This window comes from Apis mellifera, linkage group LG10 (genome assembly GCF_003254395.2).
Source record: "Apis mellifera strain DH4 linkage group LG10, Amel_HAv3.1, whole genome shotgun sequence".
NCBI lineage: Eukaryota > Metazoa > Arthropoda > Insecta > Hymenoptera > Apidae > Apis > Apis mellifera.
The window spans coordinates 10791149-10813087 of NC_037647.1; the positions used below are offsets into that span (position 1 = coordinate 10791149).

Sequence of the window (21939 nt, forward strand, 5' to 3'; positions counted from 1 at the left end):
TGTCAGCAAAGTTCCTGAATAATAACGGAGAACAAGAACGGGGGGTGGGGGGGAGATGGAGAAAATGGGAGAGCTCTCCTATCAGCCGCGGTTAGGATATGCCTAACTATTCTGTTTCCATGCAGCTGCCGGACGTTCCGTCGTAAGATAATGTTGGCCGTGATGACTAGATCGCTGGATGCGATCAACCGGCAAAAGTGTGCCCTAATACTCGTAGTGCCCCATCCAATCGATGGATTTGTACACGATTTGTACAACGATCGAAAGTATTGTACACGTTCGAGAATGTGTGGTGAAATTCTCTCTCCTTGTTGATTTTGAATTTTTTTCTTTTTTCTATTTCTTTTCTATACGAATTTGCGAACTCGTCGAGTCTGTCTCTGTCTCTGCGGGTATGTCAGAGAGGATTCGTATCGATCGGTAATTGTGATATTACTAAATATTTATATACAGGATAATGATTATGAAATTTTGAGTATAGGGATATTCTTTGTGGTATATTTATTGGAGGATATTGGAAAGGTGAATTTGCATCGAGTCTAACGTATCTTTGTATTTTTGTGATACATTAGAGAGGATTTGTATCGATAATAATTATGGAGAATATTGGAAATGTGAATTTGCATGAAATCTAAGGTATCTTTCTACATCTGAGATTCGTATGGATGCTAATTTTGATGGATACTATTAAATTCGCTAGAGAATTATTTATGTATATTATGTGACTTTTTCGAAATTTTTCTACTAGAAACGTGAATTTCTATATTTTGTATATTTATAGTATATTAAAAAGAACTTGTTTCGATAGTAATTTTATACATCATGTGATTTCGAAATTTTTCTATGAAACATGCAAATTTGAAAGATTGTCCATGATAATGGAATAATTTTTCGTGTATTATTATCTATAAATAAAGAAGAATTTGTATCTGTAACAATTATATTGTACCCAAAAATCGTATTAAAATATTTTGAAATTTTTCTATAAGAAACGTTCCCTCCTAGAATCTAATATATCTCTGTAATTTTATATTATAGAATATTTGTACATTCTATAATAATCGTGGAGGAAATATTGAATCCAATACGACGATTCCAATTCTTTGAATCTTTCTTCAATAAAATAATTAATAATGATATTTATTATTATTATTATGAAATCATCCAAGACAACACGAATATAAAAATTCGCGAAATGGTAATATTTTTACACAAATTTACAATATCGATACTTGACGTTTTAATCCTATCTCAACGAAGAAAGATTAAGAGAAGGAGGAGGAGAGAGAGAGAGAGAGTTTGGGACGAGGAGCTGACGTTCCCTGTAACGATTTACTATCGAGGGTGTGGCCTAAATTATTCCCGCGCCGGCTGACAAATTGAGATCAGATAGAGAGATGATCCTCGGGGCTGCTGACTTTTAAGATTTTCATAAGGAATCGGCCCTCCGCCCTTACCGCCTTCTTACGTTCTCCGCCCCCCCTTTTCTCTCTCTCTCTCTCCTCCTCCCCAATCTCTTATCCGTTTGAACAGTCCGATTATTTTTCGTCCTCTCACTGATCTTCGCAAGTTTTGTTTCTCTCGAGTCAAATTATCCATTCTTCATTTATTCTATTTTCTTGTCATCGATAATTTGTTTGGATTTTTAAATTTTTAAATTCGTTCGTTACAAGAAAATTATTTTCTTGATATCGTTTTAATGATTTTCTTGGATTTTTAAATTTTCAAATTCGTTTGTACAAGAAAATTATTTTCTTGATATTGTTTCGATGATTTTCTTGGATTTTTAAATTTTAATATTCGTTCGTTGCAAGAAAATTATTTTTTTGCCATCGTTTCGATAATTTTCTTGGATTTTTAAATTTTAATATTCGTTTGTTACAAGAAAATTATTTTCTTGACATCGAATCGATGATTTTTTCTTGGATTTTTAAATTTTAAAATTCGTTCGTTACAACAAAATTATTTTCTTGCAATCATCTCGAATTTTTAAATATTTTTAATATTTATAAAATATTTATAAAATTATTTTCTTGTCATTATCTCGATGATTTTCCTCGAATATTTAAATTTTCAAATTCGTTTACAAGAAAATTATGTTTTTGCCATCGTTTCGATAATTTTCTTGGATTTTTAAATTTTAATATTCGTTTGTTACAAGAAAATTATTTTTTTGCCATCGTTTCGATAATTTTCTTGGATTTTTAAATTTTAAAATTCGTTCGTTACAATAAAATTATTTTCTTGCAATTATCTCGAATTTTTAAATATTTTTAATATTTATAAAATATTTATAAAATTATTTTCTCGTCATTATCTCGATGATTTTCCTCGAATATTTAAATTTTCAAATTCGTTCGTTACAAGAAAATTATTTTCTTACTCTCATCTCGATAATTTCCTTGGGTTTTTAAATTTTCAAATTCGTTACAACAAAATTATTTTCTTGCAATCATCTTGAATTTTTAAATTTTAAATTTTCAAGTTCGTTCCTTACAAGAAAATTATTTTCTTGACATCTCGATGATTTTCTTGGAATTTTAAATTTTAAAATTCGTTCATTACAAGAAAATTATTTTCTTGATATCGTTTCGATAATTTCCTTGGATTTTTAAATTTTCGATAGTTTTCCTCGAATTTTTAAATTTTCAAGTTCGTTCAACAAAATTATTTTCTTGCCATCGTCTCGATAATTTTTTTCTTGGATTTTTAAATTTTAAAATTCGTTCGTTACAACAAAATTATTTTCTTGCAATCATCTCGAATTTTTAAACATTTTAATATTTATAAAATATTTATAAAATTATTTTCTTGCCATCAATAATTTTTCTCGAATTTTTAAATTTTAAAATTCGTTCCTTACAAGAAAATTATTTTCTTACCATCATCTCGATAATTTCCTTGGATTTTTAAATTTTCAAGTTCGTTCGTTACAACAAAATTATTTTTTTCTCGAATATTTAAATTTTCAATTTCGTTCGTTACAACAAAAATTCTTTACTTTTATTTTTATTCGAAGAGAAATATATATATATATATATATCGATCCGGTTATGGAGAAAAGAAAAAGTTCAATTTTTCAGAGAGGGATCCCGGAATTCCCTTAACGACGTCTCTCAACAAGATTCTCGAAAGACGAATCTCGATAACGAAAGGGATAACAGCGGGCCGAGTGTACGTGTATATATAGCGGTGGCGGATAAGAAGAGGTTGTTGCGGTGATGTCGAATTTCGATGTTTTGCGAATGAACGAGGTGGATCGACCTAGCCGGATCTTTACAAGACATTTTAATTGGACAAATCCGCCTATCCTCATTAAATCCGTCCTGACTTCGGCCTCGACGTGATCTCCCGTCGACGTGCCCCTCATAGATGCCACGCTACCTCCTCCTTCGTTCTCCTATCGTCGACTTGCCGTCCAAATTTATTCTACGATATCTCAAATATTTCCATATTTCCTTTCTCCGGTGAAAATTAAATTATTACAAGCTTCGAACGATGATAAAGAACTGTCGGGGTCGATTCGAGAATAATATTCTTAACCGAGGGGGGGATGAGAGATTTTGAAAGTAGAATTGAATTTTATAATGATAATTCAATTTTTAATGCGAAAATCCTTGCTATTACGTAGAATATTACGTAAAGAAGATAATCTTTGCTGTGTAATTTTTCTAATCGAAAATTATTTCAGAGAGAATATATAATTCACTGAAAATAAATTTTGTAAACAACGTGTAAATAAATAAATATTTGGTATTAAATAACGACACATGCGTTACTTGTTTGCAAACTTTCTTTATTAGATTGTTCCTTGAAATGGTAACGGATGGAGAAAGGAAGAGGGGGGAGTGTTTACAAAAAAAAGGAACGTGTACAAGATGTGTAATAATATATCTTCAAGAAGGATAATGACCATGCTGCGAATCGTTACGTATACTTTTTATTCGACAATATTCTCATATGTACACTTATTAAGGTCCATATTATATTAATTATTACGCGAATTAATTACAACAAAATTGCGACCGTGGCGAATATGGTCGCGAGTCAACGAGATATTTAAAGAAATAACAGGTTTTGATTAACGATGGTTTTTGTTTATTTATTTATTTATTTATTCTCTTCTTTTCCTTCTTATTTCCTCATTCCATTATATCCACCTGGTATTACAAACGACGATGCCATCTCTCGACCATCTCTCGATGCTTGCTTCTATATTTTATATTGTACGAAGAGACGAGAGCTAGTCAGCGTGATACGGGTGAGGTTGGGGCGACTCGCCTTCGAACAACGCCATCTTCAAACGTTTGCACTTAGCCCGCCGATTCTTGAACCAGAATTGCACGTTTTTCGGCTCCAGTCTGGGAAACTTCTGCCGGTATGGCATCCTGTTCAACTCCTCCGTGTATTTCAAAATCAACTGCGAATCAGAATCGAGTATTGTAAAATTGTATCGATAGACGTGAGATAGAGAGATGAAATAATAAAATTGTTTGAATTTATGTTAATCATTATTATTCTTGTTCGGTTATGATCTCAACCTAACCTAATTTTGGCGTCGTGCACGAGACTTATGGTAAAAATTATTATACAAAAAAATTACATTTCGATCGTAATTAGTAAATCTATCAAAAGAATTTTACGTTTATTTCATTGCAATTATTAAAAGAATCAAATTTTTTTATCCAGAATTACGATAAATTTCTATTAAGATAGTTGAATATATGTAATTACTTATTTATATTAAAATTACTTGAAACTCTTTTGTTCGATTATATATTCAACCTAACCTAATCTTGCACGAGATTGTTACAATTTATGCGAAAAATTGTTATATAAAAAAATTACATTTCGATCGTAATTAGTAAATCTATCAAAAGAATTTTACGTTTATTTCATTGCAATTATTAAAAGAATCAAATGTTTTTATCCAGAATTACGATAAATTTCTATTAAGATAGTTGAATATATATAATCATTTATTTATATTAAAATTACCTGAATCTCTTTCAACTTAACCTAATTTTGGCATCGTGCACGACACTTATGGTAAAAATTATCATATAAATAAATTACACTTCGATCGTAATAGCAAAATCTATCAAAAGAATTTTATTTCATTGCAATTATTAAAAGAATCAAATGTTTTTATCCAGAATTACGATAAATTTTTATTAAAATACTTGAATGTAACCATTTATTTATATTAATATTATTTGAATCTCTTTCGTACGGTTATGAATTCAACCTAACCTAATTTTGACGTCTTGCACGAGACTTGTGGTAAAAAGAACTTTATTTCATTGCGATTATTAAAAGAATCAAATACCTTTATCCAGAATTGACGATAAATTTCTAAAGATACTTGAACGAACATAATTATTTATTTATATTACACAAATCGAATTGTAATCATAATTATAATCACATTTATGAATTATATTTGTACGAATGGATCGTTTCAAAAATTTAAAGATCGAAATTGCTACACCGTTGTTTTCAAGCATTCGAGGTTACTGAATCAATATTAAACACGACAAATTAACGTGTCGATAATTAAAACAACGTCGCACGTACAACTTACCGCGTGACTGGGATGAGTATTGTGAGTGAACCAAGCTTCGAGTCTGGGCACTTCCGTCACCGGATCGATGAACGTCCGGTTCCTTTTCCTCCTTTCGTCCAACATACTGGTCGAACAACCAGCTGGTCCACGAGGCGGCAGATAAGGTGACATGTACATTATCCCATGGCCGAACATAGAACTGGGCACGAGAGAAAATCCAGGCGGTAGAGGACCGGTCGGCCTCGTCTCGTCGTCCTCAGAACCAGAAGATACCCTTGCATCCTCTTGTTTTACCGAGGATGGTGTCGAAGGTGGAGGTTGTTGATCCTCTGGTCTGGTCGTGAGCGACAATGGGCCGACCGGTGGGCTTCCAGGTGGACAGGGAGATGGTGACGTCGACTAAAAAATAATTATCCACGATATAATACGATTACGTGAAAGATAATTTGATTAGTTGTTTTCAATAACGTTTGATCGTGTCGATTTTTTGAATTAATTCAATATAATTGTTAATTGAAAAATAACGTTACGATTAATATTTATAATTGATTTTATTCGATGCCAAAATTATCGATCGATTTAAATTTTTAACGTCAACATGGCAGGTCGTGTTTTATTCGAATTTATAGAAACATTCTAATTCGTTGAGATACGATTAATTGTAACAATTTATTTTTGCTTTATGATAGAATAATAAATTATAATTGTTCTAGTTTTAAATTTTAAATTGTCGCGCTATAAATAGTTACCGACTAGGATAGTTGATAACTAGATTGACGAGAAGCAACATTCGTAACGACATTTTTTAATAAATCGAACACGCACTTGATTCCTCGAATCCTCTTCCTCGTCGGTGCAATCTTCACTGACAATACTGGCGCCTCTCGGACTGAGCCCAGGAGGACTGTAACCATTAACACCTCTGTTCTCAGCCCTTTTCTGGGCGGCTCTTGCATTCTTGAACCAGTAGACTACGTTATTTACGTCCAACGGCTTCCTGCCTCGCCGAGATTCTAAGGCATTCAATTCCGAGACGTAGTGTTGAATTTGTTGACGCGACGGGTGTTGATTCTCACCGAACCATCGCTGAAGACGCGGTAGCTCCAGTTCAGGATCGAAACTCGTTCTCATCCTTGTTTTATGCGAGTACTGAAGAAGTGCAGGATGAGGAGGACCGATCGTGCCACCCGCAGATCCTATGGTACCGCCACCATCCGGCTGAGGGCTCTGCGTGTGGTGATGATTCGAGGTTGGCACCATTGGGTTCAAACCTAGACCCAATTGTTGCTGTTGCAACCATGACTCGAAGTTTCGTTTAGTTTCTTCCGATAGATCGTTTCCGCCTCTACATAGAGATAATAGTGTCATCTGCGAACCAAAATGATGAATTGAACTTTGGAAAAGAAAGGAAAAAAACTTTCGATTTTTGATCTTTACAGAATTTCATAGTTTGGAAGGATTTTCAAGGTATTTTCCTTTTAGATGCGCTTTGTCTAAATGGTTAATTTTCTGCACCGGTGTATCGTATTATAACCGAGCTCTTATCTATATTAAATATCATTTGGCTTAGGATTATTTCTTCTGTTTATCCTCTTTTTTAGATACGTTACGTAGAAAAGACTCTTTTTAAAAGAGTCTTTAGATTCGGGAGTGTAAAAATGTAAGTGAAACGTAAGTGGCGGATACAGAGTTAACCTCAAATTCATTGTCCCTATATTTTCTACTTTTAGAAGAAATTTTTATTCATCATTTTTAATATTTCAGATTTTCTATTCTTGCACGATAACGTACGATAATAATCATCACCCTTAACAATATTCGTGCGTGTCCCTGTGTATCGAGCAATAATACGATACGATGGTATCAAGATATCATCGTTGACGAGATATAATTCCACGCATCGCTATGGAATTAAGGAGAGCAGATTATGGAAAAGTTTTAGGCTCGTAGGAAGTAGTACGAGGTTTGTCAAACGCGTTCGTTATCTGGACAATGATTTATGTAAGAACAAATATCTCCGCCCGCGAGGATCAAGGTGCTCGACGCCACTTTAATAACGCGGTAATCCGTGCCCGTATCCATGACACCTTGGTAGCGCCAGATACGGCGCAGAAACAATTATTATTATCCACACACAAAGGCTGTCACCTTTTAGCTAGAATTCTGATCCGCAACGAATTTTACAGCCCGGCACTTAATCACTCAGGTAGTAAGCCGACGACGAGGAGCACGGTTGACAGGGCTTTCAGATTTCAGAAATCGGTTGATAAATATGTAAATACCGTCGAAGGAGAGGAGGAAAATTATCAGGTAAAAAGAGAAAATTTTGTTTCTTTTTTTTTTTATTTTTTATTAAAATAATAAAAGGAAGGAAATTTCAATGGACTGTTTCAGATGTTAATTGATGGATCTTATGAAATATTATTTATGATTCGTAATGAAAAATTCGTAAAATGAAATTTTTTTTTTAATTTCGAAAATAATTAATCCATTTATTTAACAAAAAGAGAATCACAAGGAATTTTGATGCCTCGTATCTCGATCGCCTTTTCGAAAGTGTTTCCTGAAAAAATTTATTCGCATGAAAATTTTATGATGAAACAAAAAAAAAAAAAAACGACGTAAGTTCAGCTAATAAAAACGGGCCAATCAGCTTATCTGTGCGACACATCGAGCTGTAATTCGAGGTCTGATTTACGCCTATTTATTATTTCCATGTGACGCGTCAGCTGATCATCCGCAGGGTAGCAGTAAATCAATCGGCATCTCGAGAGCTGATCAAATATTCTCGAATGGAATCATCGTATTTTTGACGATGTTTTTCGTAATACATGGGCTAAATGTTGGAATGAAGATAGGAGACGAAACGGAAAAGCCATCAGGAAAAGTAGAGAAAAGAGATTCAAGAGTTTCTCAAGAGATTCTACATCCATTAAATTTGTCTTCTATGTATATATTGTGATTATCACGATTAATCACATGTTAATTTTTTTATACATCAATGTAAAAGCCTTTGATAACTATCATTTCTTTGTTTCTTGATAAGGGTGTCGTTTAGTTAGTTTAGTAGATATTGTTGGAATATATATGTTAGATACAGCTTTCTATTTCTTTCTTTTCTTTTGTAATGATAAAATAGATTCATGGAAATTTAAATTTTTCTACGAACAAGATTACAGAAATTGTATCAAAAGCAATTAAAAATCTATTTTATCCCTAAAATATCGTTACATGTATATTTGCATATCTTATACTCTTACCGTGCATAAATTTCCATAATCTAGTGAACGTTCAAGCAATAGAATCAATATAATTAAATATCACAAAAGATAGTTCTACGCATCATCTGAATTAAAAAGAATTCATCAGAGGTTTAATCAGTCTGTTCTTTTTCTTTTCTAACGTGTCCATACTAAACTTTTCTACATTTAAACTTTACATAATCAAGACTTACTTGATTCAAACGAAGCTTTAATTATTGCTCAAGAAACAACAGAAATACAATAGGCAATACAATAGGCAACGAATCAGCATTCTATAAATTTGTCTACTATTTAAACTTTCACAATTCAAATGGAATTTAATTATCATCAAACATCACCAATTTCACATAACAACGAATAAATAATAAAGAACGAAGTTAAATTATTACAACAGAAATCCATTCAGAAAACATCACAAAAACTTATTCCCTGAATCTTATTTCATCTTAAGCGTTCCACGCTCGATTACTCGCAATGCTCTAGACTTTAATTATCGAGCAACTCGAGCGACGAAAATGGTACGAAAAAAGGGGAAAATCGGAAGAAATTTCCACGATTAGGAACGATCGGGATTAAGTCTCGCTCTTGGAGACAGAGAGAGAGAGAGAGAGAGAGAGAGAGAGAGAGAGAGAGAGAGAGTGTCGGCGATTCACGATCGCAGCAGTCCGCCATTAGCCGACGGGCCGAAACTCGAGTAGGAAACGTCTGTCAGGGAAAATTGGTAATCATAGACCACCGCGAGCGGCATTAAAGTTCGAGGATGGGCGAGTGTAGCAGGATCTTCAAAGAGAGTGCACTTAGATAATGCCCGCCCAGAGGGGGTGGCGTACAGCCCCTTCTCCTTCTTCCGATATCGAGGGGGCTTTTGATGAAGGCTGCTGAATTTGGTTGAGTAAAGGGTAATCCTATCACATGCTATGAGATCTTCGTTCCCGGCGAAAAGGGCACCGGCTAGATGGAAATCGTGCAAGACTTTCACGTGCTTACAAATTTCCAGACGGAAACGAATAAACCTTTGGATTATCCTTTTTTTTTTTTTTTTCGAAAAAAGATCAATTAGGAGTCTTTCTTTCTCATCGTATTTCTTCGTCTTCTTGTGTCGACCGTTTGATCAATCCAGACGTTTGTTTTCATCAAAAAGGAGGCAAGTTGCAGGTATCATGGCGGTGAAACGTTTACTCGGATTAATTACGAATTCTAAGTGGAAATTGTATTTGAATCATGTCCAATTTTATTTACTTACTTGCTTGAAAATTTATTAAGAATCTTTTTCTGCGTGTGAATTCTTCCATAAGGAGAAGAGGATTTATATTCAAATTTCGAGAAAAAATTAAACAGGTTAATCGAGTTTACTCAAGAATATTTTTTTTTTTTAAAATAGGATTTACTCGAAAATTAAGAATTTTACACGAATTCTGAATGAATTCTCATGGAAATTGTATTTGTGAAACGATGTGTGTCCAAGTTCGAGAAAAATTAAACGGATCGAAACTAAATCAATCAAGTATATTTTTTTTAGAAACGAAAGAAATTAATTAACAATTCTTTCTCGCCAACGTTCTCTTTATATTAAATAGAAATTAATTTTTTCCTTCTTCTTCTTCCTTGCGCTTCGCGAAACGCGAATCCGAGAGATAACCTCAAAATTGTGTTTTCCTCTTTTTTCTTCTAAAACCGGCGTTGAAACCGAGTTTAATTAACCGAAAGTGTTTTCGATGGGTGAAAGGAGGATTCGGCAAATAGTGGTGGTTCGGAAGCCGGGAAAACATTTATTTAAAACGCGGATCAACGTCGGATCGGATCGGATCCGAGAGAGAGAGAGAGAGAGACAATCTTCCCGGCAGAGATTACTACTCCACTATTTCTCCCGAGAAGAAGGAGACAAGAAGGGTACACAAGTCGAAGGGACTTCTTAATGAGATTAACCGACCCGACGACAAGCACTTTCCGGTTAGATTTACATTTTGTACATTTTTTAAGCGGTCTTACATCCCCCCACTTCCCTCCTTATCCAAACCGAGCGATCTCTCTTTGCTCGAGAGCTTCGTTTAAATCTAGGAGAGAGATGGCGCCACCGTGTCTTTTATAGATAATTCGAAAGCGGCTCACCTCGTCGAGGGGACAACCGGCAGAGACGAGGAGCGCATGGCTGTGTAGCAGCAACAGTCTCAACAATTTGTTCCTGACCTCCGCGGCGGGGCTCGGGGGCGGTGGCCTCGACCTGTACACTTGGATCTTGAGCGTTGCGACCGACGTCAACTCGGCCAATATGTCGCCCACCGTCAACAGCGGGCCGTCCGCGACCTTCTCCATCGGCAGAGGTTTCCAATTCCTTATCACGATACTGCCCCTCGCGCTTGGTATCAGGTCGCTCGAGTATCCAAGCCGCACCAGAGCCTCCCCCACCAGATCCTGGCGGCGTGATGTATAGAGAATTGTAGAATTGTTTTTATCACTTTCAGGTTAAGGTTAAGGTTAAGGGAGATTCTAAGAAAGTTTTGTTTGTTTTATTTGTTTTTTATCTGGTGATTATAGAATCTATGATTATAGAATTATTTTTATCATTCTAAGTTGAAGGAGATTCTAAAGAAGTTTTAAAGTTTTGTGTGTTTGTCCTGATGACAATTATAGAATTATTTTTATCATTCTAAGTTAAAGAAGATTCTAAGGAAGTTTTAAAGTTCTGTTTGTTTGTTCTGGTGACAATTATAGTATTCATATCACTCTAAGTTAAGGAAGATTCTAATGAAATTTTGTTATTTTTATCTGGTGGCGTGATTATAGAATTATAGAATTATTTTTATCACTCTAAGTTAAGGAAGATTCTAATGAAAGTTTGTTTGTTTTTTATCTGGTGGTATGACTATAGAATTATAGAATTATTTTTATCACTCTAAGTTAAGGGAGATTCTAAGAAAGTTTCAAAGTTTTATATGTTTGTGACATGATTATAGAATTATAGAATTATTTTTATCACTCTAAATTAAAGAAAGTTCTAAGGAAGTTCCAAAGTTTTGTTTGTTTTTCTTGGTGACAATTATAGAATTATTTTTATCATTCTAAGTTAAAGAAAGTTCTAAGGAAGTTTCAAAGTTTTGTTTGTTTTTTCTAGTGGAAATAGAATAATTGTAGAATTATTTTTATCACTCTAAGTTAAGGGAGATTCTAAGGAAGTTTTGAAGTTTTGTCTTAGTGGCAATTGTAGAATTATTTTTATCATTCTAAGTTAAGGGAGATTCTAAGGAAGTTTTAAAGTTTTGTTTGTTTGTCCTGATGACAAATTTTTATCACTTTAAGGAAGATTCTAAGCAAGTTATGTTTGTTTTTTATCCAATGGTGATTATAGAATTATAGAATTATTTTTATCACTCTAAGTTAAGGGATTCTAAGAAAGTTTTAAAGTTTTGTTTGTTTGTCCTGGTGGCAATTATAGAATTATTTTTATCACTCTAAGTTAAGGAAGATTCTAAGCAAGTTTTATTATTTTTATCATTCCAAGTTAAGCAAGATTCTAAGGAAGTTTCAAAGTTTTGTTTGTTTGTTTGTTTTTTTACCTGAAAAGGCATAGCTACAGGAATGATGACGTACGAGTCCGTCTCCACCTGAGGCCTACGCCAATTCTCACGAGAATTGCTCACGTGTGTCTCGACGATGTTGTGTATGGTCTCGACCACGCAGTGGACCGGAAGATTTTTCCCTGGAACAGAGAAGAGGAGGACAGGTAGAGTTATTAATCGTTTTCCATTTTCCACGATTCTACGATCTTTCTTTTTCGTCGACGAATGATAATTTTTCTTTTTTTCTTTTTTCTCTCCCTTTTTTAACTCTCGTTTACCGCTCGCGGAAGCGGAAGTTGGAAAATACTATGCCCTGTGGAATACAATCGAGCCGGTTTCCCGACAATACTGTCGGGGGTTTCCCGACAATGGGTACGTATCACGGTATCAGGATTTGAATTCGACGAGGGTCCAGATGATTCGTGGAACGCTGAAGATCGCCTGGAAGAGAGAAGTCTCTAACTCTCGTGCTAAGCATATGCAGATCCACTCGTCTATCCCGAGACAATAAGAGCCCGGGTGATGGCACAATAGCTGCGATCCTTGTGTAACCCTGACTTAAGTCCCCGAGTCTATCCCACTTCAGGTCGTAATCCCAGACTTTCTACGAAACCGAGAACGGAAATGGAGAAACGAGGAGGTGGAGGTGGAGGGAGGGGATGATGCGAAAGAAGGAGAAAGAGAAGGAGAAGAGGAAGAGGAAGAAATACCTGGGTCGCGGAATTTCGAAAATTTCTTCGAAGAAACAGATCAGAGAATCAAAGAGTGGAGAAGTGATGGTTATTAATCGTGAGATTGAAAGAGCGACGATACGAACGAGCGCCTGTCTTCCGTCTTCCGTCATCCCGGAAGAAGTGCATCTCGTGTCGAAACTATTTATCGTTTCGTTTAGCTCTGTTACCAGTTAGGAAATGGAAGAATGATTGTTGGAGATTGTTCTATATTTAGCTTGGTATTTTTAGTTTCGTGGAATGATGTAAATTATGATGTGCGAGGATATTTTTATAGAAAGAGAGAAAAAAAGAGGTTAGAAATTGAGATATTTGACATGGATGGATCTCTCTAGTAGGAGATTCAGTATTCTTTAGTATTGTATGATATTTGTTATTTTATAGTATATTTTATAGTTTCTTTTTCATTTTGTAGACAATATTTTTTGGAAATAGTATTTTATAGTGACGATTCTTTGATTGTAGATATTTTATAGTACATTCTGTAGTTTTTTATAGGTAATATCTTTTGACAATAGTTACATTTTTATCATGATTGCAATATTTTTGATGGTATTCTATGATATTTTATAGTACATAGTATATATTTTTTTTATAGTGACAATATTTTTTGGCAACAGTATTTTATAGTGGTGATTCTTTGGTATTCTATGAGACTGATATTTTATAGTCATAGTACTATATACTATGATTTTTTATAATGATAATATTTTTTGATAATAATATTTTATAGTTCTTTCGTTGTATTCTATAGATATTTTGTAATACATTCTACATAGTTTTTTATAGATAATATTTTTTAACAATATTTTTTTACAGTACATTTTTATCATAATTGCAATATTTTTGGATAATAGTGGCGATTGTTTTGGTGGTATTCTATGATATTTTATAGTACATAGTATGGTTTTTTTATAATGACAATATTTTTTAATGATAATATTTTATAGTTCTGTAGTTTTCTTATAGATAATATTTTTTTGGGAATAGTATTTTATAATGCCTATATTTTTTGATTTTAATACTTCTTATGGTTTCATAATGGCAATTTTTTATATAGTATTTTACAGTGAAGATTCTTTGGCAGTATTCTATGATATTTTATAGCATATAATGTAATTTTCTTCTAGTGGTAATATTTTTCACAATACAATAATAATAAATAATAGTATTTTATAATGATGATTTCTTTCACGATATTCCACAATGATTAATAAGTATCTCATAGCAACTTGTATTCTTTAATATTTTCAATATTTTTTTGATCATGACATTAGCTATACTAACAATATTCTTTTAATAATGATAATCCATTTATCTCATAATAGCATAGCATTCCATGATATTGATATATACTTTATAGTACCCTCCATAGCATTTTCTCTTCTATCCTAGCTAAATATTCTAAAAGATAATGTACACGTTTATTCAATCCATTCTCATCCATTTCTCCAATTCCTTTCAATCTTACAACCCGTCATTCTGATTCTTTCCCACTGCATCGAACGACCATTAATAAAAATAAAAAGATTTATTAATTGCAAACGATTCCACTTTTCATTCCTCATAAAAATGAACAACGACTCGTTAAACTCGACTATATACCTTATACAATAAGAAAGAGACAATAAGGAGAGAAAAAGGGAGGCGACATATTCTACATCTCAGTTGATAAGACGACACGTCACGAAAGGGGAGGGGATTACAGATTAACAGATTCGCAAGGAAGGAAGGAAGGAAGGCTCGCTAATAAACAGACCGCATAATACGGTCTGTCCGTGGTCGAATCTGCGGAGTTGGAAGCCTACCTTAAACCAGCTGATCCCCGTACAGAGACGTGTTGTACGCCCGGGACGAGGACGAGGGCACCTTAATGAAAACTATACGTCCCTGGATTAAGGTGGCCACTGGCCGGCAGCCTCTCCTACCTTCTCCCCCCCCCTCCCCTCTCCCGTCTACGCGACCTGTCTTATGCAACCCAGACCCCTATGGCCACCGTATTAGATGGAAGTTTAGTTAGCCATTAATACCTAATATCGTGGCCACCGTACCCAGAGTAAATCCTTTGTTGGCCATCTTACAGGCAGACTTAGCACCTTAGCATCGGCCATCATTGATATATATGTATATATGTATATAACATATCGCGGTATATGTTCGGTTTATGATTTAATATCGAGTAAGTCGATCAACGTTGGGATCAGGGTTGGTAGAGTTGTCGGATACGAAAAGTTGAAAATTTGTCGAAAGTTTATTTCTTCTATTCGGTTTGTGATTCGAAAGAAATTTTTCGCGAGGAAATTGATATTCGTATAGGAAGATTAAATTACCGATTGAGCACGAAACGATGGTAAGAATTTCGCGTAATGGTGCAAAGTTTTCGAAAGAAATTTTTCGCGAGGAAATTAGATTGGGAATTGATATTCGTATAGGAAGTTCAATTACCGATTGAGCATTACCGAAATGATGGTGTAATTTCGCGTAATGGTGCAAAGTTTTCGAAAGGTTAGAAATTCATTAATTTTGGAATTATTATTCGTTGGAAAATGAAAACTCGATCGATATACGGTAAATGGAATAAATTTTTCAAGAAAGATCAGGAATCGATTATCGTCGATTTGATTCCTTAATTATGATTCGTTAGAAATTTAACTCGAAATGATCGAGAACGAGAATAAATTTAAAAAAACGCTCGATACATTATTCGTAAGAAAATAATTTAAATTTAATTCGAAATGCTCGAAGACGAGAATAAATTTAAATATTAAAATTTTCGAAATTAATAAGAAATTTTTTACAAATCATCGTCGATTTAACCTAGAAATCAGTTATTCGTTAGAAAATCGATCGAGCAACGAAATTAGAGAAACTTCGCTCTAGATACTTCGCTCTAGATAAAAAGTTTTCGAGTCGCGTGCGAAAAGAGAGGCGTTCTGATAAAGAAAAAGGGAGGAGGAGGAGGAGGAGAAGGAGGGAGAGAAAAAGTGTCAACCGCAACTCATCCGCAAAATCTTTAATCTCTGCAGCCGCAAAGACATTTCTCATTTCTGGTGCAGACCCCTATCGGGCTTCCGGTTATCTCCCTTTCGTTCACACTGCGAAGGAAACACGACGGAAGCGTCAGCCCGGTTCGTCTTTGACAGTTCTCGCCACGAGATAAGATTCATCCCAAAGACAACCCCTTGAAGAAGAAAATACAAATACACTTTTCTCCCTCTCCCTCCCCTTTTCTCTCTCTCTCTTTTCCTTTCAGATTTTCGATTCAAATTTTTCGTTTTCGAAATGTTGTCCTCTCTCGTTCGATTTATTGTTATTATTATTATCGATAATATTTTTATCCCAAATTAATCGCACGATTTTCGAAATTTTCGCGAATTTTCTCTCGTTCGAAATTATTTCGATCAAATTTTCAACATTTTTTTTTTCAAACTCTCGACGACGAGAAACGAAGAGTTTCGTATCGAAAAGATTTAAATACATAACTGAAAAAAAAAAAAATAATGACAATCCTATATATTTGGAAAGTCTTAACCAAGTTTCCAAACACGAGTAATAATAATAATAACAACAATAATAATAATAATAATAATAATCGTCCGTATATTTCGGATTATTAATTGAAAATAAAATTATATCAACGGAAGAATCGGCAGATCTCTCGTTGTATAAAATCACGATTAAAATCGTAAATTCGATTTTTCTACACTTTTTTTTTTTTCTCCCTCGGCGAATCTTTTTTTAACAAAACTCGGGATTATTATTATTATTATTATCGTCGTCATTTCGGGGGAGAATAATCGAACTCTCCCCCCCTCCCTTTCGCCCAACTCGATAAATTAACCGACCGTTCCTCGCGCCCGTTGCCAAGTCGGCGGTGCAGATACAAGATAAAAAGTTGGAACATATTTTTCGTCACCCCGTTCCACAACGCGATAATAGGGTTCTCTTTATTCTTTTTTTCTTTTTTTAGATTTAGTTGCACACGAAAGAGGGGGAGAGACGAGAAGAATTCTTCGTCGAATATTTCTTTATATATATATATATATATAAGCCCTCGTTTAAGGGTTGTGATTATTTCACAAATTTCGAAAATCCGATCGAGAGAGAAAGCGACATTCAATGTGTAAAAATTTACCGAAAGAATCTTTTCTGTTTACGTAGAAGAAAAGAGAGAAAGAAAGATAGGTAGATAGATAGAGGGAGACATAGATAGATAGATAAATAGAAAGAGAGAGATAGATACATAAATAGATATATAGAGAGATAAATAGAGAGAGATAGATAGAGACATAGATGGATAGATAGAAAGATAAATAGAAAGAGAGAGACATAGATAGAAGAATCTTTTCTGTTTACATAGAAGAAAAGAGAGAGAGAGAAAGAGATAGAGAGATAGAGAGAGACATAGATAGATAGATAAATAGAAAGAGAGAGATAGATACATAAATAGATATATAGAGAGATAAATAGAGAGAGACAGATAGAGACATAGATGGATAGATAGAAAGAGAGAGACATAGATAGAAGGATCTTTTCTGTTTGTATAGAAGAAAAGAGAGATAGAGAAATAGATAGATGGAGAGGGAGAGAGAGGGATAATGCGACGACGCGTTCCACATCCGGGAAGAGGAAAGGTATGTAGATGAGGTGGTAGCACGGCCAAGACTTCGATCCTAAGGTTTCCCCTCCGTCTTGGTGACTCGGTAATCCAACGCGATTTTGCCTAATCTCTCGAAATCGAATCAAGCTGTGCCACCGAGTCTTCGATCCGGAGAGGAGAACAAGGGGATGCGTTCGTTGCACGTTTAAGTTTTAAGTTTTAAGTTTCGTTTTTCGAAAGAGAGAGAAAAATTTGAAGAGGGCGTTCGATTCGAAGAGTCTCGAGGCGAGCTCTCTCTTCCGTCAAATTCTCTTCCGTTCTTGGAACTTTGGCGCGCGCATCGGAGAAGGAAAGTGTGGGCGGTTTCGGTATCTGAAGCTGATCCGGCGGATGCCGGCCTTTACAGATAAAACCGACCAACTCTTTCCAAACGTTTTTATCTGCTGCAACCGTCATCTCTCTCTCTCTCTCTCTCTCTCTCTCTCTCTCTCTCTCTCTCTCTTTCTAAAGTTTCTGTTATTAATAAATTGGGTATTTTTCTATTTCTATGTATGTATGGTTGTGTTATACGTTTCCTTTGAAATTTTTTATTTATATTATAATCCTGACGATCTTTTGGCAACGCTTCAAGGAAATTTTATTAATCAATTATTATACTGGATTTAACAGAATTTCATCATCAAACGATAAAAATTCGTTTCTAGATAATTTAATTGACTCGAAATGTTTCTATAAATCGAATATTTCTCTATTTCTATTTCGTGTAAAATTATATTCGAAATTTTTTTTATATATTATTGCATAAGCAAATTCTTAATCATTAAAAATTCAAAATCAAAAAAAAATTCGTTCCAGGATAATTCGATCGATCGTTTCTATAAACCGAATATTTTTCTATTTCTATTTCGTGTAAAATTATATTCGAATTTTTTTTTATATATTATTGGTTTAAATTTAATAAGCAAATTCTATTAATCATTAACCCATCCATTGTTATCTCAAAAAAAAATTTCAGGACAATTCGATCGATCCAACCGTTTCTATAATCTTTAAACCGAATATTTTTCTATTTCTATTTCGTGTAAAATTATATTCGAAATTTTTTTTATATATTATTGCATAAGCAAATTCTTAATCATTAAAAATTCAAAATCAAAAAAAAATTCGTTCCAGGATAATTCGATCGATCATTTCTATAAACCGAATATTTTTCTATTTCTATTTCGTATAAAATTATATTCGAATTTTTTTTTATATATTATTGGTTTAAATTTAATAAGCAAATTCTATTAATCATTAACCCATCCATTCAAAAAAAAATTTCAGGACAATTCGATCGATCCAACCGTTTCTATAATCTTTAAACCGAATATTTTTCTATTTCTATTTCGCGTAAAATAATATTCATTTCATTTCAAAATTTTTTTACATATTATTCTTCACGACCATGTTTAAAGGAAATTTAATAATCAAATTCTGTTAATCATTAATCCATCCATTAAAGGAAAATAAAAATGGTAAAAAATTAAAGGAATAAAAATGAAAAATCATCCGGTGGACACATCGAGAAGAGAGAGAGAGAGAGAGAGAGACGTCGGTTGATTCGACGTCGGCAAAGTATTTTGCGTGCGCAGGCGAAGGCTGTCGGAGCCGGAGTGGGCTCGCGTGCGATTTAAGCTCCGCAGCAACGCTAAGCCCGCGTTGGGGCGAAAGCAGCAGATAAGATGTAATGAGATAACCTCGCAGCTAGCGCGGCTTATAAGATCACCGGCCACGCGACGAAACCTTCTAAATCTGACCGTTAACCGATTCTTCCTCCCCCCCCCTCCCTCCCCTGAAAAAACGCTCGAAAGGAATTCAGCAACAGGCCGCCTCCCAACAAATGAAAGGAAAAAGGATAAAGCAAAAACCTTCGCACGATTTTTCTCATCACGCCTTAAACTCGTATATTAAGAATGGAACAACGTCCCCATATAACATCAACGTGTGTCTTGTTATCATTTATAAGAAAGAAAAAAAAATTCTGGAATCTTCTATCGTTTGTCTCTCTCCCTCCCTCCCCCTCCTTTCCCTAATCGAACGTGTCGATCCCCTTCCGAATCTCGCTCGAGTTACGGATAGTTCCCTCCTCCCCCCTGCCCGCACGCGTGGAACGAAAGCAAGGGTGAAAACTTGGCCTAAGACGCTTACACCGTAAGCTCTTATACAAGACGAGCCTCCCCTCCATCGTTCCTTCCTCCTCTTTCTACACACCTCTATTCGCATATATATATACACATACTGTACATAACACCTGTGCAACGCTTTTGCACACAACTCGCTTCCCCCTTCTCCTTCTCTTCCCCCCACCACTACTCGCCGAGTTTGTTTTTCCAACATCTGGCAACGAGCAGTAGAAGGAGAGGCCTCGTACGATTTCGCGGGTAACTGACGCGAGTTCTCTATACACGTATATTTATATGTGTATATATATATGTATATATACACGCGCCGCTCGGCCGGATTAAAATTACTTCGGGTAAACTGTGTTACGGGAAAGGAAGGAAAAGGAAGGAGAAGGCGAAAGTTGTCGAGACAGAAGAAAAGGGGAGGCGGAGGAGTGGATATCCTGAAGAAGAGAGAGAGAGAGAGAGGGGGGGGGGAACGTCTCGTAAATTTCTCGACTAAGGAGCTTAATTTGGATTTTCGGTAACGAGTTATTGTAAGCGGCAACTCATTGGGGGGATGATTTAAGTGGCACCAAGGACAGGCCTCTACCCCCCCTCCCCTCCCTCTTCCTCCTCTCATACTCGTCTATTACCTTGGATGGATGGATCGTTCGATCTTCTCAATTTTTACTCCTCCCCCCTCTCCCTCCTTTTATTATTTCTGATTAATTTTAACGTTCACAGTAAGAATCGAAAGGAGATTTGATTTTGATTTTGAGAAGAAGAAATAAAGAAAGAGAGAAATGGAGGAAAAATGGAGGGAAATTATCGAGAAAAGAGGTGGGAGGGAAAAGAGGCGGAAGAAATGATCCAGCCCTGTGGCTGACAACCTGATTTAGAAACGGGATGGAGTCCTCCATCCGAAATCCTCAGAAGGAAGAGAGCTGATCCTTCCGGCGACCGGAGAGTCCTGCAGAATGACGTAGTAATCCCACGGGAGAGCCTCGGCCTTAGCCTTAGCTTAAGCCATAAGGGTTTGCATACACGCGCGCAGAGAGAGAGAGAGAGAGAGTATATATACCGGGGCACAAATCAAGATACACACACAATCGAAACCTATCTTGCTTTACTACATCTCCTTAAAACATGGATATGTATATATATATATATATATATATGTGTATATATGAGCAACACACGAATGGATCTTAATCCAAGAGGGTTTCGGGGGCAAAACCTGAATACTCCTCCTCCTCCACCTCCTTTCTCGTCGAACACTTTGGATTTGCCTGTGCTCGGACGATGTGAAATATTTAGAGAGATCGATCAGAGGTTTGAGGTTAAGATTCAAAGACGATCGGGTGTATCGAAAGGGGAGGTTCCTTCCTTACCGGCCGCGCCGAAGGGAAAAAACTAGAAGAAAGAGCGAAGAGAAAGAGAGAGAAAGAGAAAGAGGTTAGGAAGTGTTTCCATGCGAGTTTTAATATCTTTAATGACGCTTCGAGCTACTTTCTCGCTCCTTTCCTTCCTTCCTTCCTTTTATTCCCCTTTTCTTTTGGAGAGGAATTAATTTATATCGCGTTGTATATAGCGTTTATAACTCATAACATTATTTTATTAGTCGCGTTATCGTATTATTATGGAAAAAGCATAGTCCTCGCCTTTACGATGTACTTGATCTCAGAGTCGTGCTTGAACGATCATTAAAGAAAGAGACTTACCTCTACCGATGCAAAATTACGAATCGACGAATAAACAAGATAAAGAGATTACATTAACAGTCATCGAGTAATCGAATTACCGAATAGAACTTGATTAATAATATTTCCTATGATAAATAAATCTATTATACATTTATAAACGTATTCTAAATCTCTTTGGCTCGACGCTCATTTCCAATAACATTTTTGTGAAACCAATCAAGTTTCCAATTAATTAATACCAAGATCGAAAGATTAGGAAAATTCTTATTTTTATTCCAGTTTCTTCTACAATCCACCGCTTCCTTCGAACACGATCTCCATATACGTATTGAAAGGGTTATAATTGAAACGCAACGGTTCCTCTCCGCTTCT

The 21939-nt window shown here is 35.1% G+C and overlaps 1 protein-coding gene and 1 long non-coding RNA gene across 5 annotated transcripts in view; one reads left to right on the forward strand and one right to left on the reverse strand.

Moving 5' to 3' along the window:
- Positions 1-3918: 3918 nt before the first annotated feature.
- The window catches only part of LOC100577980, a 51255-nt gene continuing 33234 nt past the window's right edge, over positions 3919-21939 (reverse strand). For 2 of the 3 annotated variants that reach the window (XM_006566206.3, XM_006566205.3), the window contains 5 exons: positions 12384-12526; positions 10939-11241; positions 6392-6934; positions 5585-5965; positions 3919-4420 (listed from right to left, as the gene is read on the reverse strand). In XM_006566206.3, coding sequence (XP_006566269.1) covers positions 4244-4420; positions 5585-5965; positions 6392-6934; positions 10939-11241; positions 12384-12526 — 1547 coding nt within the window. In that variant the 3' untranslated portion in view covers positions 3919-4243. The remainder of the gene's footprint in view (positions 4421-5584; positions 5966-6391; positions 6935-10938; positions 11242-12383; positions 12527-21939) is intronic. The other variant, XM_003250771.4, reaches the window with a different exon arrangement.
- Positions 6895-9211, forward strand: LOC102654428. Of its 2 annotated transcripts, XR_001704623.2 has the most exons (4): positions 6895-7033; positions 7168-7226; positions 7331-7876; positions 7961-9211. It is a non-coding gene; the product is annotated as an uncharacterized LOC102654428 (long non-coding RNA). The 2 variants fall into 2 exon arrangements; XR_003305460.1 differs by having other exon boundaries at positions 7168-7876.